The following is a 17,584-nucleotide window of genomic DNA, read 5'->3' on the forward strand; positions in this document are numbered from 1 at the left end:
TCTAGAATATGCCTATAATTATCGGATTACGATAGAAAACACTCTAAAGTTTCCAAAACTGTCAAAATATTGTCTGTGAGTATAAGAGAACTGATATTGCAGGCGAAAACCTGAGGAAAATCCAACCCGGAAGTGCTGTTATTCCTGAAAGCTCTCTGTTCCATTGCCTGCCTTCGCTCCATTTATTAACGGGATATCAACCAGATTCCTTTTCCCATGGCTTCCACATGGTGTGAACAGTCTTTAGACATAGTTTCAGGCTTTTATTTTGAACAATGAGCGAGAAAGATTACATCGCGTCATTGTATGCCTGGGTACCAGCAGCGTTTTGCATGCGCAACAGCTTGGAGCAAACATTTTATCTCTCTCTCCTATTGAAGAAGGTACAGTGCGGTTGAAATATTATCGAATATATATTGTAAAAACAACCTGATGATTGATTATAAAAAACGTTTGACACGTTTCTACGAACTTTACGAATACTATTTGGAATTTTCATCTGACCGGTCGTGACCGCTCGAGCCTGTGGATTTCTGAACAGAACGGGCCAACGAAATGGGGGTATTTTGGATATAAAAATGATATTTATGGAACAAAGGGAACATTTATTGTATAACTGGGAGTCCCGTGAGTGCAAACATCCGAAGATCATGAAAGGTAAGCAATTCATCCGTGACCAATCTACTTGGCTGCTAGCTGTTTGTAATGTTTTGTCTGCGGAGAGAGATGTCCATACATAAATACTTGTTATGCTTTTCGCCGAAAAAGACAGACTGTCTGAGCAAAATTTGGCGCTGACCTGCCTAGAGATTTGGGAGAGAACGGGGAGTACGTCTCAAGGTCTAATCTCTGTCGGCTGGGTAGTGAGACACTATGTGCGTAGGATACCTTCTGTTAGTGTGAATGTGTGTGCGTAGCAGGACATTGTGTGCGAATGTTAGTGTGAATATGTGTGCGTATGGTTGTATAAAATTAATTGTTTTGTATTCTTGACTTTACAACATTCCCGTGAATAAACCTTATTGACTATTTTAGCCTCTAGTTCGATTGAATTGGTTTATGAACATTGAGAACATAATTCTCTTAACAGAAGGGTATCACCGTTTACACCCCACAGCATCACAGTTTGCACCCAGAGGGGAACATCACAGTTTACACCCAGAGGGGAGAACATCACAGTTTACACCCAGAGGGGAGAACATCACAGTTTACACCCAGAGGGGAGAACATCACAGTTTACACCCCTCAGGGGAGAACATCACAGTTTACACCCCACAGCATCACAGTTTACACCCAGAGTGGAGAACATCACAGTTTACACCCAGAGGGGAGAACATCACAGTTTACACCCAGAGGGGAGAACATCACAGTTTACACCCAGAGGGGAGAACATCACAGTTTACATCCCTCAGGGGAGAACATCACAGTTTACACCCCACAGCATCACAGTTTACACCCAGAGTGGAGAACATCACAGTTTACACCCAGAGGGGAGAACATCACAGTTTACACCCCTCAGGGGAGAACATCACAGTTTACACCCCTCAGGGGAGAACATCACAGTTTACACCCCTCAGGGGAGAACATCACAGTTTACACCCCTCAGGGGAGAACATCACAGTTTACACCCCTCAGGGGAGAACATCACAGTTTACACCCCTCAGGGGAGAACATCACAGTTTACACCCCTCAGGGGAGAACATCACAGTTTACACCCATAGGGGAGAACATCACAGTTTACATCCCTCAGGGGAGAACATCACAGTTTACACCCCACAGCATCACAGTTTACACCCAGAGTGGAGAACATCACAGTTTACACCCAGAGGGGAGAACATCACAGTTTACACCCCTCAGGGGAGAACATCACAGTTTACACCCCTCAGGGGAGAACATCACAGTTTACACCCATAGGGAAGAACTTCACAGGGAAATACCTAATACAAACCAGATCTAACAGCTTTTATTGACACACTAAAGGGTTATGGAGGCAGGCCAACAGCAAACAAACACACACACACACCTCCAGAAAATGACAAGCCAAACCAAAAATCTCTACAGGATGGGTGCCCCTAATCTTGGACTGTTGTTGCTAATGTGCGCTAATGTAACTACAATGACATTGTATATAACAGACAACTTTCCAGGACAAAGACATATCTGACATGGGCAGAAAGCTTAAAGGTGTGTTAATCTAACAGTAGTGTACAATTTACAGTAGCTATTACAGTGAGAAAATAACATGTTATTGTTTGAGGAGAGTGCACAACAACAAAACACTTTTATCATAGAAACTGGTTTGATACATTCACCTCTGAAGGTAAATAATGTACTTACATTCAGTAATCTTGCTCTGACTTGTCATCCTGAGGGTCCCTGAGATACAATGTAGCATCATTTGATTTATTAAAATCTATTTTTATCTTCAAAAGAAGGGTCTGGGTTCTACAGGTTGACCTCACTGCTGTCTCTGGCTCTACACCCACCCCGCCGGCCATCTAGATGTGTGAAAGTTAGTGTATAAACTAATGATCTGTCATCTATGACATTTCTGGGAGTGTGTAAACTAAAACATATATATAACCATAGCAATTTGTATGTTCTCTATAGTTAAGTAATTGAACAAGTATCAATTGACCAATTAGGCAGATTTTGGCAAACACCTGGCAGACTTACTACAACATATTGTGCAGTAATGTAATTCTTCACTGGATTCGTCTGAAACTTTGTACACACACTGGTGACATCTGGTGGCCAACATCTAAATTACACCTATACTACTATCTGAAAGTATGGCCTTTCTCTTGCATTTCAAATATGTATGTTTTTCTTTGTAATCTATTTTACCAGATCTAATGTGTTATATTCTCCTAAATTCATTTAATTTTTCCACAAACTTAAAAGTGTTTCCTTTAAAATGGTAACAAGAATATGAATATTTAAACTCTTATTAAGGATCGTACGCTTTTTAAAAATGTCTCCTATAATGGCATACCCAAATCTATCTGCCTGTAGTTCAGGACCTGATGCAAGGATATGTAAATTATTGATCTGCATATTCACTCGCCTGCTTAAGCCGGTAGCACCAATGTGCAGGAAGAAACACCGTTCACCTGATGTCGTTGACAGCCTGCAGTACCCGGGGAACCACAACGAGTCGCTCCAGCACGATGAGCCAAGTAAAGACCCCCCCGGGCCTAACAGTCCCCTAACACGGGCGATGCAGGGCCAATTTTCCCTGCCCTATGGGATTCCCAGTCACGGCCCGTCTTGACACAGCCAGGGATCAAATCCGGGACTGTAGTAATGCCACAAGCACTGCAATCCAGTGCCTTAGACCACTGCACCACTCAGGAGGCCTGTACACACATTTTTTATTCATATATTGTACGTAACATCCAAACACACATTTCATGTACAATATTTTTGACATTGCATGTTCTAATATTTGTATATGTCTTATTTCCATGTTGTTGATGTTGCGTGTATTGTTTTCTATTACTGCACTGTTGGAACATAAGCATTTCATTACATCTACAATAACATTTAGCAAAATATGTGTACGCAACCAATGAAATTAGATTTGATTTGGATTTGTGTGTGTGTGTGTCTCTTGATTCATCACAACCTCATTATTAACCTGGAGCTAATGAACCCTTTTAACAGACACCAAGCAATAAACTGGAACATCTGTGAAGGAGGGAGGGAGGGAGGGAGGGAGGGAGGGAGGGAGGGAGGGAGGGAGGGAGGGAGGGAGGGAGGGAGGGGGAGGGAGGGAGGGAGGGAGGGAGGGAGGGAGGGAGGGGGGAGAGGGGGAGAGGGGAGGGGGGAGAGGGGGAGAGGGGGAGAGGGGGAGGAAGAAGAGAGGGGAGAGAGGAAGGGAGAGGGAGAGGGAGAGGAAGTTAGAGGCAGAGAGAGAGGTAGAGAGGGGGAGATTGAGAGGGGGAGAGAGGAAGGGAGAGGGAGAGGGAGAGGAAGTTAGAGGCAGAGAGAGAGGTAGAGAGGGGGAGATTGAGAGGGGGAGAGAGGAAGGGAGAGGGAGAGGGAGAGGAAGTTAGAGGCAGAGAGAGAGGTAGAGAGGGGGAGATTGAGTGGGGGAGAGAGGAAGGGAGAGGGAGAGGAAGATAGAGGCAGAGAGAGAGGTAGAGAGGGGGAGATTGAGAGGGAGAGAGAGGAAGGGAGAGGGAGAGGGAGAGGAAGTTAGAGGCAGAGAGAGAGGTAGAGAGGGGGAGATTGAGAGGGGGAGAGAGGAAGGGAGAGGGAGAGGGAGAGGAAGTTAGAGGCAGAGAGAGAGGTAGAGAGGGGGAGATTGAGAGGGGGAGAGGGAGAAAAACAACTCACCTACAGGACACATGGTAGAATAACTTGGAGTTGTGTAATAGTTCTTTCAATTAAATTCAAAAGGTTTTATTGGCATTGGGATCATATGACCACATTGCCAAAGCAAGTTAAATATATAATAAACAAAAGTTAAATAAAAAATCTGACATTAAACTCACAAAAGTTTCAAAGGAACAGAGACATTTCAAATGTCATATTATGTCTCTATACAGTGTTGTAACGATGTGTCAATACTTAAAGCTCAAAAGGGAAAATAAATAAACATGACTATGTGTTGTATGTAGAATGGTATTTGTTCTTCCCTGGTTGCACTTTTCGTGTGGCAACAGTTCACATATCGTCTTTCTCTGACACTCCCACGTCTCAACTCCTACCTGCAACTCTGACCCCCCCGACTCCCCTCCCCTAACAACCCTCCCCCTGCCTCCCCTACCCCTGCAACTCCACTAAACGCCATATAGTGTCAACCTCCAATGACACTATAAAAGAGAGGGAGAGAGAGTAAGCAAGAGAGAGAGGGGGAGAGTACAGCTATGAGTACAGCTATGAGAGTCAGGCAATATATTAACCTTTACTTATCTATAGTCATGATACTGAACTCCTCATCTCTGAGCCTTCAATTGAACTACTCCACTTCCTCGTCCTGTCGTCTGCGGGAGCATTTCAGTCTGAATGGGATGTACCAGAAGGGTGATGTGATTCTGGGAGGTTTGTTTGAGGTCCACTACTTCACTGTGTTCCCTGAGCTATCTTTCACATCAGAACCCCAGCAGCTCTACTGTGAGGGGTGAGTATTCATCTACTGGACTGGACTGGACTGGATGTGTGTCTGCACCTCTCTTAAAAAAGACAGATAGACATCCCTACTATAAGAAGCCTCACTATGATCAGTGTTAACCAACCCTGGTGCCGGAGACCTACTGGGTTCTTGTTACATTGGTGAATAGTACATTGCGGTTTCAAAATATATGTGAATAAATTGTGTGTATTCCATTGTTTTCTATCATTATTCCTGTTTTCTAAGCAAATTTACCTTTAAGATAAAGCTATTTTATTATCTATCCTTGACAAAAGTAACTTGTTTTTTCCTCTCAACCCCTTATGACAACTCTCTCACACACACCACTTAAGAGGTGCACAGGGTTCAACACATCTAGAGCGATTTAAAACATTTACAAATTGATTGAATGTTCCTTTTCAGTTTTACCAGTTGTGGTTTCCAGCAGGCCCAGACTATGGCGTTTGCAGTAGAGGAAATCAACAGAAACCCTGACCTTCTGCCCAACATCAAGCTCGGATACCAGCTCTACGACAACTGCCTGAAGCTGGGAGTAGCGCTCCGTGCTGCCATGTCATTGGCCAGTGGGACAGAGGAAGAGTTCCTATTGTATGAGACTTGTTCTGGGTCACCCCCGGTGCTAGGGATTGTGGGAGACCCAGGGTCCACACACTCCATCGCCATCTCCAGTGTCCTAGGGCTGTTCCGGGTTCCCATGGTAAATCAGAAAGAATAGAAAGATGACAACACTATTGGAAATGTCCTTCTTGTATTCTAAAAGCACACTTTGAGTGAGAAACACGAGGTCTTAAATGTGTCTAGGCATGAAAGCTTTCTATTTCATTAATTAATTGAAGAAAATATAATTAATCATTTTATATTTCTCTCCATCAGGTGAGTCACTACTCCACATGTTCCTGTCTGAGCAACCGGGGAAAATACCCATCCTTCTTCAGAACCATCCCCAGTGACGCCTTCCAGGTCTGTCTCTAAGAAGACTACAATGACATAATTACACCGTGAACCGTCAGCTCCCATGTATACTCACTATACACTTTATACTGTGTAATGGCATTACTGTTAAATATAAGGGTAAATAATAATTTTTAAAAAGAATAGATAAGGTTAAATAAAAGGTGACAAAAATAATGTATGTAGTTTATGTTGATCTCTCTATACTCTCCAGTCTCTGTAATAACACCAGTAATGTCTAATCTCTGTTGATGTGATCTCAGGTGCGAGCCATGATCCAGATCCTACGTCGGTTGGGTTGGACCTGGGTGGGACTGGTGTTCAGTGATGATGACTACGGAGTTCATGCTGCCCGGTCCTTCCACTCAAGCCTGGCCGAGTCAGGGGGCTGTGTGGCCTATTCCCAGGTCCTGCCCAAAGACAACCGCCCCACTGAGCTGCAGAGGATCGTGGGAGAGATCAAGAGCTCCTCTGCTCGTGTGGTGGTGGTGTTCTCCAATGAGGCCTACCTGCTCCCTCTGGTGGATGAGGTTCAGAGATTATTTTATCTTGACAGTTGATCTAAAATAACTCTTACAATACATTCACATTTTAGTATCAGAGGCTCTAATCCAGAGAGATTTTCACTTCATAATAATAATATTAGTAATACCATTTAGCAGATGCTTTTATCCAAAGACACTTACAGTCAGTGATGTGTGCATATATTTTACATATCGGTGTCCCTGGACAGTTAGTGCGTCCATCTTATTAAGATATCTAGGGGGGGACAACCACACGTCACGGTATTATTAAGTAGGTTTTATCATCAAATGCATTCTACAGACATTATTACAGCCATAACAGCTGTAGGATGTTACTCTCACAAACAACAGTGTATAAAAGTGTTACAGTGTATTACCATTGTGTTGTTCTTGATACCAAGATTATAAAGTATAAAACCCGTTTTACAAGGTGGTGGTGCAGAATGTGAAGGGTCTCCAGTGGATTGCCAGTGAAGCCTGGAGCACTTCCTCTGTGTTTCACACCCCCCGTCTCATGCCCTACCTGGGGGGTACGCTGGGTATCGCCATCCGTCGTGGAGAGATTCCCGGCCTCAGGGACTTCCTGCTTAGCATCCGCCCCGACGACCATCCTGACAATAACCCTGGAAACAACATGGTGAAGTAGTTGTCTTTTAACTCCAACCATTTAATTACTTCATACATTATGTTTAAAACATTTAAAGGGCTACTTTGCCTACAAATACTACATTACAGAAGATAAAAACTAGTGTTCCTCTAAAACATTCCCTTCTCTGTTCTGATAAGGTGAGACAGTTCTGGGAGGCTGTGTTTGGGTGCAGGTTGGAGCCCACAGCAGGTTGGGTGGAGGCTGGGGGTGATGTATGTACAGGTCAGGAGGACCTGAGGGATGTGGAGACCAACTGTGGGGATTTATCTGAGCTCAGGCCGGAGTATAACGTGTATAAGGCAGTGTACGCCCTGGCCCATGCCCTGCATGACCTGCTGCAGTGTGTGCCAGGGAGAGGACCTTTCAGTGGGCACAGCTGTGCCAGTCTACAGAGACTGGAGCACTGGCAGGTGGGATATATTCATACTCAAGCACACAAACACTTTTTTCTAAGTCAAGGTTCCCTTACTTCATACTGTCTTTTGTCTACATAATCTCCTCCTCATTCCTCTCTTCCCTCTGTTCCCTCCTTCCCCCTCCTCTGACCAGCTGGTCCATTACCTGCAGAGGGTTAACTTCACCACAGGGTTTGGCGATCGCGTTTCTTTCGATGACAACGGGGACGCCTTGGCCATCTATGACATCCTGAACTGGGTGTGGCTCCAGGACGGGAGCATAGAGGTGGAGACTGTGGGTGTGATTGACGAATCAGCCCCCACAGGACAAGAGCTCACACTGGACGAGGACAGAATTTTCTGGAATTTTGAGTCAAGAAAGGTTATTTGTAAAGTTATATAGCTACAGAGCATATTTCACTACTGCAACAGAAACCGTGTAAACTCATTAGCAGTGGAGGGCAAAGAAGCATTAAATATGGGTGTGTAAATATGGGAGTATAAATATGGGCGTATAAAAGTCTGATGTTCTCCCTCCTAGGATGTCTTGTAAATAAGAATTTGTTCTTTAACTGACTTGACTAGTTAAATACAACTTAAATTCCCCCTCACCTTCGTCCTTATAGCCTCCACGATCAGTGTGCAGTGAGAGCTGTCCCCCAGGCACCCGTGTAGCCAGGAAGAAGGGGGAGCCTGTCTGCTGCTTCAACTGCATCTCCTGTGCTGAGGGAGAGGTCAGCAACATCACAGGTCAGTGAAATTAATACCATTTAAAGATTTTGAGGGTGGTTTGGGGCTGATGAAAAGGTTGCCCACATTTGCTTTGTCTGTCTTTCTGTTAGACTCTGCCGAGTGCTTGAGATGTCCAGAGGACTTCTGGTCCAGCCCGGATCGTGACCTCTGCATCCCTAAGGGGGTTGAGTTCCTCTCCTACCAGGAATCCCTGGGACTCTCCTTGATGACCGCCTCGTTGTTAGGAGCCCTCATCTGTGCATTGGTCCTCGGAATCTTCACCCGCTACCGGAACACGCCTGTTGTCAAGGCCAACAACTCTGAGCTCAGCTTCCTGCTTCTGCTGTCACTCAAACTCTGCTTCCTGTGCTCGCTGCTGTTCATTGGCCGGCCCCGGCTCTGGACGTGTCAGCTGAGGCATGCAGCATTTGGTATCAGCTTTGTTCTCTGTGTCTCTTGTATACTGGTGAAGACAATGGTGGTGCTGGCTGTGTTTAGGACCTCTAAGCCCGGGGGCAATGCCAGCCTGAAGTGGTTTGGTGCTGGGCAGCAGAGAGGAACAGTCCTGATTCTCACCTCATTCCAGGCTGCTATCTGCACAGCCTGGCTGGTTTCAGCCTCTCCAACTCCACACAAAAACACGCGCTACCATAATGATAAGATTGTATATGAGTGTGTGGTGGGGTCGGTAGCAGGGTTCGGAGCGTTGTTAGGCTATATCGGCCTCCTGGCATTCCTTAGCTTCCTCTTGGCTTTCCTGGCCAGGAATCTTCCAGACAACTTCAACGAGGCCAAGTTCATCACCTTCAGCATGCTCATCTTCTGTGCTGTGTGGATTTCATTCGTCCCTGCCTACATCAGCTCTCCTGGGATGTACGCAGACGCTGTGGAGATATTCGCCATCTTAGCTTCCAGCTTTGGCCTTCTGGTGGCTCTGTTCGGCCCAAAGTGTTACATCATCCTGCTGAGGCCAGAGAGGAACACCAAGAAGGCTCTGATGGGCCGGGCCACAACCAAGACATAGGGAGAATTTCAATTTAATTTCCTTGATTTCTCATGTCCTCTCTCCTCACCTTCTTCTCAAAACCAATTGGATGTGAAGATTAGGTGGAGCGGGACATCTAACCTTCTCATTCATTGGGTTTTGAATTGGAGACCGAGGAGAGAGGACACGAGGAATCACAGAAATTTATTTGAGATTCTCCCATAGGCTCAATAGCATAACAGCAGTTTACAGTGGATTCCTCTCCTCGTCTTCTTCACGTCCTCTGCGCTGATCTGAAATATGAACACTAGGTGGAGGTACTATGCCTGCTGGCGATTTGCTTCACACTCTTTCATGCAAAGAAAGGAAAGGAGACATGAAAAGTAACATAGTTTGATGGTCTCAAATAGTTTGAAGTAGCTCCTTTTAGTATCCACTTCTGTTTGTAGTTTGATGGCAATAAATCAAATCAAATCAAATAGTTTTTATCATTCTGTTAGTACCCTAGTTATGTGTAGTAGCATGTTATTAATTATAATTGAACCTTCTGTGAGTAAATATTAATCACATAATAAATTATTTATTTCCCTGGGCAGTTAAGAAGGATTTTGATTTATTTTATTTGTCTCTGTGTGTCGCTTTAAAGTTCTAGGGGATAGGTAATCCCCGATGAGTGGGTTTCTGTATCGAAAGGCTTTCGATCGTATCATCACATCGCGTGGAACAGCTTAACTTCAATTGTTCCTTCTAAAGGATTATGCTGCCACACTTATTCACCAATGAATGAATTATTCATTAATGCACATTTTCATTTAATAAAACAGTTTGACTTGAAAGGAGTTGCAGAATGTGTTTTATTGAACCGTTGAAATTTACAAAGATACTTTATTAAAATATCAGGAAACTGTCATATGGGGAAAGAGAATTACACACCTTATAAAATGTGAAAGGAATGAACAACATGCTCATTAACCATATCTATATCTAATTGAATTGATTGGTTTTCAGAACTGACTTTCAGGGGAGAACTGGATGTCATTAAAGTCTATTGATGATGGTAAAAGAAAAGTCATGTTGTGATTCAGAGGAAGAAGTTCTGTTCTGTTGACTCACTGTTGATTCACTGTAGACTCACTGTTGACTCACTATTGAATCACTGATGACTCAACCGTGCGTCACTTCTGACTCACTGTTGAATCATTAGAAACATACGCAACCAGCAGGGTAGGAAAGTCCTGTTCATTTGTGTCCATCAACTTTAGGTATTGTCTGTTAAATATGTAACTTGCTGGTAAGTATTATACAGTGTATCATGTCATTCTTTGTTAAGTTTATCCATACAGAACTATAGTGAGATGGTGTGATTAACTAAACACAAAGATGACAATATTTGGACATCATGTGTTTCTTTGTGGTTTCTAATTGGACATCATGTGTTTCTTGGTGGTTTTTATTTGGACATCATGTGTTCCTTGCTGGTTTCTAATTGGACATCATGTGTTTCTTGGTGGTTTCTAATTGGACATCGTGTTTCTTGGTGGTTTCTAATTGGACATCATGTGTTTCTTGGTGGTTCCTATTTGGACATCATGTGTTTCTTGGTGTTTCTCTCTGGTCTCAGGAAGATGATGTAACACTTCAGAGTGAAGTTGCAGAGCAGTAACCCAAAGCTGGAAGCTAAGATGTCGAATATCGTCACAGCATCTAAGTATCTACCAGGAGAGCTGACGTAGTCAGGGACAAATGAAATCCACACACCACAGAAGATCAGCATGCTGAAGTTGATATGCTTGTCCTCGTTGAAGTTGTCTTGGAGTTTCTTGGCCAGGAAGGCTAAGAGGAGACAGAGGGAGGCCAGCAGGCTGATGTAGCCCAGCACCAGAGAGAAACTGACCGCAGAGCCAACCTCACACTCGAGGATGACTTTTGACCCCTTGACGCCTAGGTCAAGGTAAAGCAGGGGAGGGCTCACGGACAGCCACACTGCACAAATGATCACATGTGTTTACAAACACAATTTACTTATCTTATAAGTTATTGATTAGTTAGAAACAGGAAGCTCAGCTCTGAGTTGTTGGCCCGCACCTGGAAGGGTTACACATACATGGTACCGTATAAGATTACTCAATATGATCCCAATTAACACTTTATTAAAGCTCTTACCAGAGGGGTGTGGCGGTGGTACACAAAGAACATAAACACAGCCACTGTTGCCACAGCGCCGCACACGGCAACAGTGGTCAGGGTGACGCCCATGACGTCGTTGAAGGAGAGGAACTCGAGCTGACGAAGGACGCAGGCGGTCCGATGGCTGTTGGACCAGAACTCCAGAGGACAGCGGTCACATTGCATAGAGCCTGCGAGATTTAACTCATTACTATAATGATTGAAAAGCATCATTACTCATTCAGTCTAATAAGTCTTAACCTGCTGAGTGTAGGGGGCAGTATTTTGATTTTTGGATGAAAAACGTACCCAAATTTAACTGCCTATTTTTCAGGCCCAGAATCTAGAATATGCATATAATTCAGATTAGGATAGAAAAGACTCTATAAAGTTTCCCAAACGGTCAGAATATTGTCTGTGAGTATAACAGAACTGATAATAGAACTCTGTAGAACTCTGTAGCTCAGTTGGTAGAGCATGGCGCTTGCAACGCCAGGGTAGTGGGTTCGATCCCCGGGACCACCCATACGTAGAATGTATGCACACATGACTGTAAGTCGCTTTGGATAAAAGCCTCTGCTAAATGGCATATATTATTATTATTATTATTAACTGATAACAGAACAAAACCTGAGGAACATTCAACCAGGAAGTGGACTCTATTTGGAAAGATCCATGTTCCATTGAATGCCTTCCCTCCATTTAAAGGGATATCATCCAGATTCCTTTTTTTCCTATGGCTTCCCCATGTTGTGAACTCTTTAGACATAGTTTCAGGCTTTTATTTGTAAAAATTAGCGAGAAAGATCACATCGCGTCAGTGTATAGCTGGGTGTCACCAGAATTTTGCTTGCGCAACAGTTTGGAGCAGCCATTTTGTCTCTCTCTCTTATTGACAAAGCTAAAGTCCCGGTTGATATACAGTGCCTTGCGAAAGTATTCGGCCCCCTTGAACTTTGCTACCTTTTGCCACATTTCAGGCTTCAAACATAAAGATATAAAACTGTATTTTTCTGTGAAGAATCAACAACAAGTGTGACACAATCACGAAGTGGACCGACATTTATTGGATATTTCAAACTTTTTTAACAAATCAAAATCTGAAAAATTGGGCGTGCAAAATTATTCAGCCCCCTTTTGCTGCGATTACAGCTGTAAGTCGCTTGCGGTATGTCTCTATCAGTTTTGCTCATCGAGAGACTGAAATTGTTTCCCATTCCTCCTTGCAAAACAGCTCGAGCTCAGTGAGGTTGGGTGGAGAGCATTTGTGAACAGCAGTTTTCAGTTCTTTCCACAGATTCTCGATTGGATTCAGGTCTGGACTTTGACTTGGCCATTCTAACACCTGGATGTGTTTATTTTTGAACCATTCCATTGTAGATTTTGCTTTATGATTTGGATCATTGTCTTGTTGGAAGACAAATCTCCGTCCCTGTGCCTGTGGTGTTGCTGACCTCTCCCTCAGCACAGGAGATGCAGTCGAAGCAGCAGACAGGCTCCCCCTTCCTCCTGGCTACACGGGTGCCTGGGGGACAGCTGTCAATGCACACTGACACAGGCACCTGTACATGCCATGTAATTCATTTCATTTGAACAAAACCATTCACTTCATGTTTTAAAAATGGTTGATGAGAAGATTGGACCCGTCTACAAGGCCAATTGTGACTAGTTTGAGCAACCCCTGGGGCGTGGCCTGCCAGTTCACAAGGTCGTACACAGCAGGGACGTCCGCGCCCCGGAAGAAGAACGGCTCCCCAAGTGGAGTGGTGAAGTTAACCTGGTTCAGGTGCTGCAACAGCTTGGAGGAGAGGAGACACAAACATGACCATTACACTGTTAATATGATGTAATAACTCAAAACATATCCCCATAGTGACTGTTAAGTGGACATGAATATTTATTGATATTAAATAACAAAAAGGATTACATTGGCATGACGAATTCAATGCAGCATACACAGCCAGGTACATGTTATAAGTTATTCTCAGCTGGGAGGTGTCTGTGAAGGGGCTCTGTATCCCCTCCAGAGTCTCTGCCCCACTGCAGGAGGCCAGGCGTGGACGAGGGGAACTGGAGGTGGGAGGAGGGGTGTGTGGTAGTAACACAGAGGGGGTTGGAGGAAGGGGAGAGGGGAGCAGAGAAGTGCAAGGGCATGTGCTGCTCCAGTGCTACACCCAAACTCAGTTTCCCAGAGTTCCTTCAACAGGACATCTCCGGGACGACAAGAGGGGTGGAGAATTCGAAGGTGGGCAGCAGACTTCGTGAAAATTAATATTTCTGTCATTCTCAAAAATTTAGACACGACTGTAAATTCAATTCTGCATTTATTTTTTTGTAAACTGAGCAAGAATTTCTAAAGTCAAAGTTAAAATTCGAAGTAAAACAAAAAAATACTTTTATGGCCAGACGATCGTAGTCATTGTCCACAGCGATAGCCCCAACACAGGTCCATGAGTGTACAAAATATTAGGAACACTTTAAATTGGACCCCCTTTTGCCCTCAAAACAAACTCAGTTCGTTGGGGCATGGACTCTACAAGGTGTCGAAAGCGTTCCACAGGGATGCTGGTCCATGTTGACTCCAATGATTCCCACAGTTGTTCAAGTTGGCTGGATGTCCTTTGGGTGGTGGATCATTCTTGATACACATGGGTAACTGTTGAGCGTGAAAACCCCAGCAGCACTGCAGTTCTTGACACAAACCGGTGTGCCTGGCACCTACTACCATACCACGTTCACAATCTTTTGTCTTGCACATTCACCCTCTGAATGGCCAATATACACAATCCATGTCTCTATTTTCTCAAGGATTGTTTTTTTATCCTTCTAACCAGTCTCATCCCCTTCATCTACACTGATTGAAGTGCCATCAAGAACAGATCTTAGCTTTCACTTGGATTCACTTGGTCAGTCTATGTCATGGGAAGAGCAGCTGTTCCTAAAGTTTTGTCCACTCAGTATATAACCTGGTTGTTGAGAGAGAGACTAAGGACACAATGATATCAATATGTTTCTTATGAAGTACTAAATAACCTCAAAAATTGTCTCAGTAAATACTAGACTATCTGAAATATGATCAATTAAAGTTTTATAGCAATTGTTCTAGCCATTGCACTTCCAGGTTGTGTGGAGAGAGACTTACCACAGGCACAGAGTGGCTGGCCCCAGGGTCCTGGCCAGAATGATGGGGTCACGACTTCCACTGAATTCGGGTCCTCTCTTTGTTCGGGCGGCACACGGCGGTCGGCGTCGCCGGTCTTCTAGCCAACGTCTGTCATGCTGGTGAATGAGGACCCAAAAGCGACTTGGCGAAAACAGAGTATTTAATCCAGAATAAACTTTACAAAACAAAAAGCATAATACTACACGTAAAGACAAGAACAGACTGGAGACTTGATCGAGAACTGCAGGTTGCCTCGGGAAGGCACTTGAACCTAGCAGACTCAGACACCTGCTCACCACGCAGCATCTGAGGAAAACACGACACGACAGGGCAAAACATAGACACAGCACGGTGAATTATACATGAGGATCCGACAGGGCAGGTACGGGAAACAAGGAGTGAAATAGGGACTCTAATCAGGGAAAAGGATCGGGAACAGGTGTGGGAAGACTAAATGATGATTAGGGGAATAGGAACAGCTGGGAGCAGGAACGGAACGATAGAGAGAAGAGAGAGCGAGAGAGTGAGAGAGGGAGGGGGAGAGAGAGGGATAGAAAGAGGGAAAGAACCTAATAAGACCAGCAGAGGGAAACGAATAGAATGGGAAGCACAGGGACAAGACATGATAATAAATGACAAAACATGACAGTACCCCCCACTCACCGAGCGCCTCCTGGCGCACTCGAGGAGGAATCCTGGCGGCAACGGAGGAAATCATCAATGAGCGAACGGTCCAGCACGTCCCGAGACGGAACCCAACTCCTCTCCTCAGGACCGTAACCCTCCCAATCCACTAAGTATTGGTGACCCCGTCCCCGAGAACGCATGTCCATGATCTTATGTACCTTGTAAATAGGTGCGCTCTCGACAAGGACGGGAGGGGGAGGGAAGACGAACGGGGGTGCGAAGAAAGGGCTTAACACAGGAGACATGGAAGACAGGATGGACGCGACGAAGATGTCGCGGAAGAAGCAGTCGCACAGCGACAGGATTGACGACCTGGGAGACACGGAACGGACCAATGAACCGCGGAGTCAACTTACGAGAAGCTGTCGTAAGAGGAAGGTTGCGAGTGGAAAGCCACACTCTCTGGCCGCAACAATACCTAGGACTCTTAATCCTGCGTTTATTGGCGGCTCTCACAGTCTGTGCCCTGTAGCGGCAAAGTGCAGACCTCACCCTCCTCCAGGTGCGCTCACAACGTTGGACAAACGCTTGAGCGGAGGGAACGCTGGACTCGGCAAGCTGGGAAGAGAATAGAGGAGGCTGGTAACCCAGACTACTCTGAAACGGAGATAACCCGGTAGCAGACGAAGGAAGCGAGTTGTGAGCGTATTCTGCCCAGGGGAGCTGTTCTGCCCAAGACGCAGGGTTTCTGAAAGAAAGGCTGCGTAGTATGCGACCAATCGTCTGATTGGCCCTCTCTGCTTGACCGTTAGACTGGGGATGAAACCCGGAAGAGAGACTGACGGACGCACCAATCAAACGACAGAACTCCCTCCAAAATTGTGACGTGAATTGCGGGCCTCTGTCTGAAACGGCGTCTAACGGGAGGCCATGAATTCTGAACACATTCTCGATAATGATTTGTGCCGTCTCCTTAGCGGAAGGAAGTTTAGCGAGGGGAATGAAATGTGCCGCCTTAGAGAACCTATCGACAACCGTAAGAATCACAGTCTTCCCCGCAGACAAAGGCAGACCGGTAATGAAGTCTAGGGCGATGTGAGACCATGGTCGAGAAGGAATGGGGAGCGGTCTGAGACGACCGGCAGGAGGAGAGTTACCCGACTTAGTCTGCGCGCAGTCCGAACAAGCAGCCACGAAACGGCGCGTGTCACGCTCCTGAGTCGGCCACCAAAATCGCTGGCGAATAGACGCAAGAGTGCCTCGAACACCGGGATGACCAGCTAACTTGGCAGAGTGAGCCCACTGAAGAACAGCCAGACGAGTGGAAACAGGAACGAAAAGGAGGTTACTAGGACAAGCGCGCGGCGACGCAGTGTGCGTGAGTGCTTGCTTAACCTGTCTTTCAATTCCCCAGACTGTCAACCCGACAACACGCCCATAAGGAAGAATCCCCTCGGGATCAGTAGAAGCCACAGAAGAACTAAACAGACGGGATAAGGCATCAGGCTTGGTGTTCTTGCTACCCGGACGGTAAGAAATCACAAACTCGAAACGAGCGAAAAACAACGCCCAACGAGCTTGACGGGCATTAAGTCGTTTGGCAGAACGGATGTACTCAAGGTTCTTATGGTCTGTCCAAACGACAAAAGGAACGGTCGCCCCCTCCAACCACTGTCGCCATTCGCCTAGGGCTAAGCGGATGGCGAGCAGTTCACGGTTACCCACATCATAGTTGCGCTCAGATGGCGACAGGCGATGAGAAAAATAAGCGCAAGGATGAACCTTATCGTCAGACTGGAAGCGCTGGGATAGAATGGCTCCCACGCCTACCTCTGAAGCGTCAACCTCGACAATGAATTGTCTAGTGACGTCAGGAGTAACGAGGATAGGAGCGGACGTAAAACGTTCTTTTAGAAGATCAAAAGCTCCCTGGGCGGAACCGGACCACTTAAAACACGTCTTGACAGAAGTAAGAGCTGTGAGAGGGGCAGCAACTTGACCGAAATTACGAATGAAACGCCGATAGAAATTAGCGAAACCTAAAAAGCGCTGCAACTCGACACGTGACCTTGGAACGGGGCAATCACTGACAGCTTGGACCTTAGCGGAATCCATCTGAATGCCTTCAGCGGAAATAACGGAACCGAGAAAAGTAACGGAGGAGACATGAAAAGAACACTTCTCAGCCTTTACGTAGAGACAATTCTCTAAAAGGCGCTGTAGAACACGTCGAACGTGCTGAACATGAATCT

General features: G+C 45.4%; 1 protein-coding gene and 1 pseudogene across 1 annotated transcript; one reads left to right on the plus strand and one right to left on the minus strand.

Moving 5' to 3' along the window:
* The first annotated feature begins 4,878 nt into the window (after nucleotides 1-4,878).
* On the plus strand, nucleotides 4,879-10,169 carry LOC123992509 (extracellular calcium-sensing receptor-like). The gene is made up of 9 exons (XM_046293708.1): nucleotides 4,879-5,128; nucleotides 5,543-5,837; nucleotides 6,014-6,100; nucleotides 6,355-6,621; nucleotides 7,046-7,252; nucleotides 7,402-7,674; nucleotides 7,814-8,041; nucleotides 8,286-8,409; nucleotides 8,502-10,169. Exons 1-9 carry the CDS (start codon nucleotides 4,887-4,889, stop codon nucleotides 9,413-9,415), a joined length of 2,637 nt encoding a protein of 878 aa, XP_046149664.1. The 5' UTR covers nucleotides 4,879-4,886; the 3' UTR covers nucleotides 9,416-10,169.
* A 783-nt stretch (nucleotides 10,170-10,952) lies between these two features.
* LOC123993851 overlaps nucleotides 10,953-17,584 on the minus strand; it is a 34,955-nt pseudogene continuing 28,323 nt past the window's right edge.

This window comes from Oncorhynchus gorbuscha, linkage group LG13 (assembly GCF_021184085.1).
Source record: "Oncorhynchus gorbuscha isolate QuinsamMale2020 ecotype Even-year linkage group LG13, OgorEven_v1.0, whole genome shotgun sequence".
Taxonomy (NCBI): domain Eukaryota; kingdom Metazoa; phylum Chordata; class Actinopteri; order Salmoniformes; family Salmonidae; genus Oncorhynchus; species Oncorhynchus gorbuscha.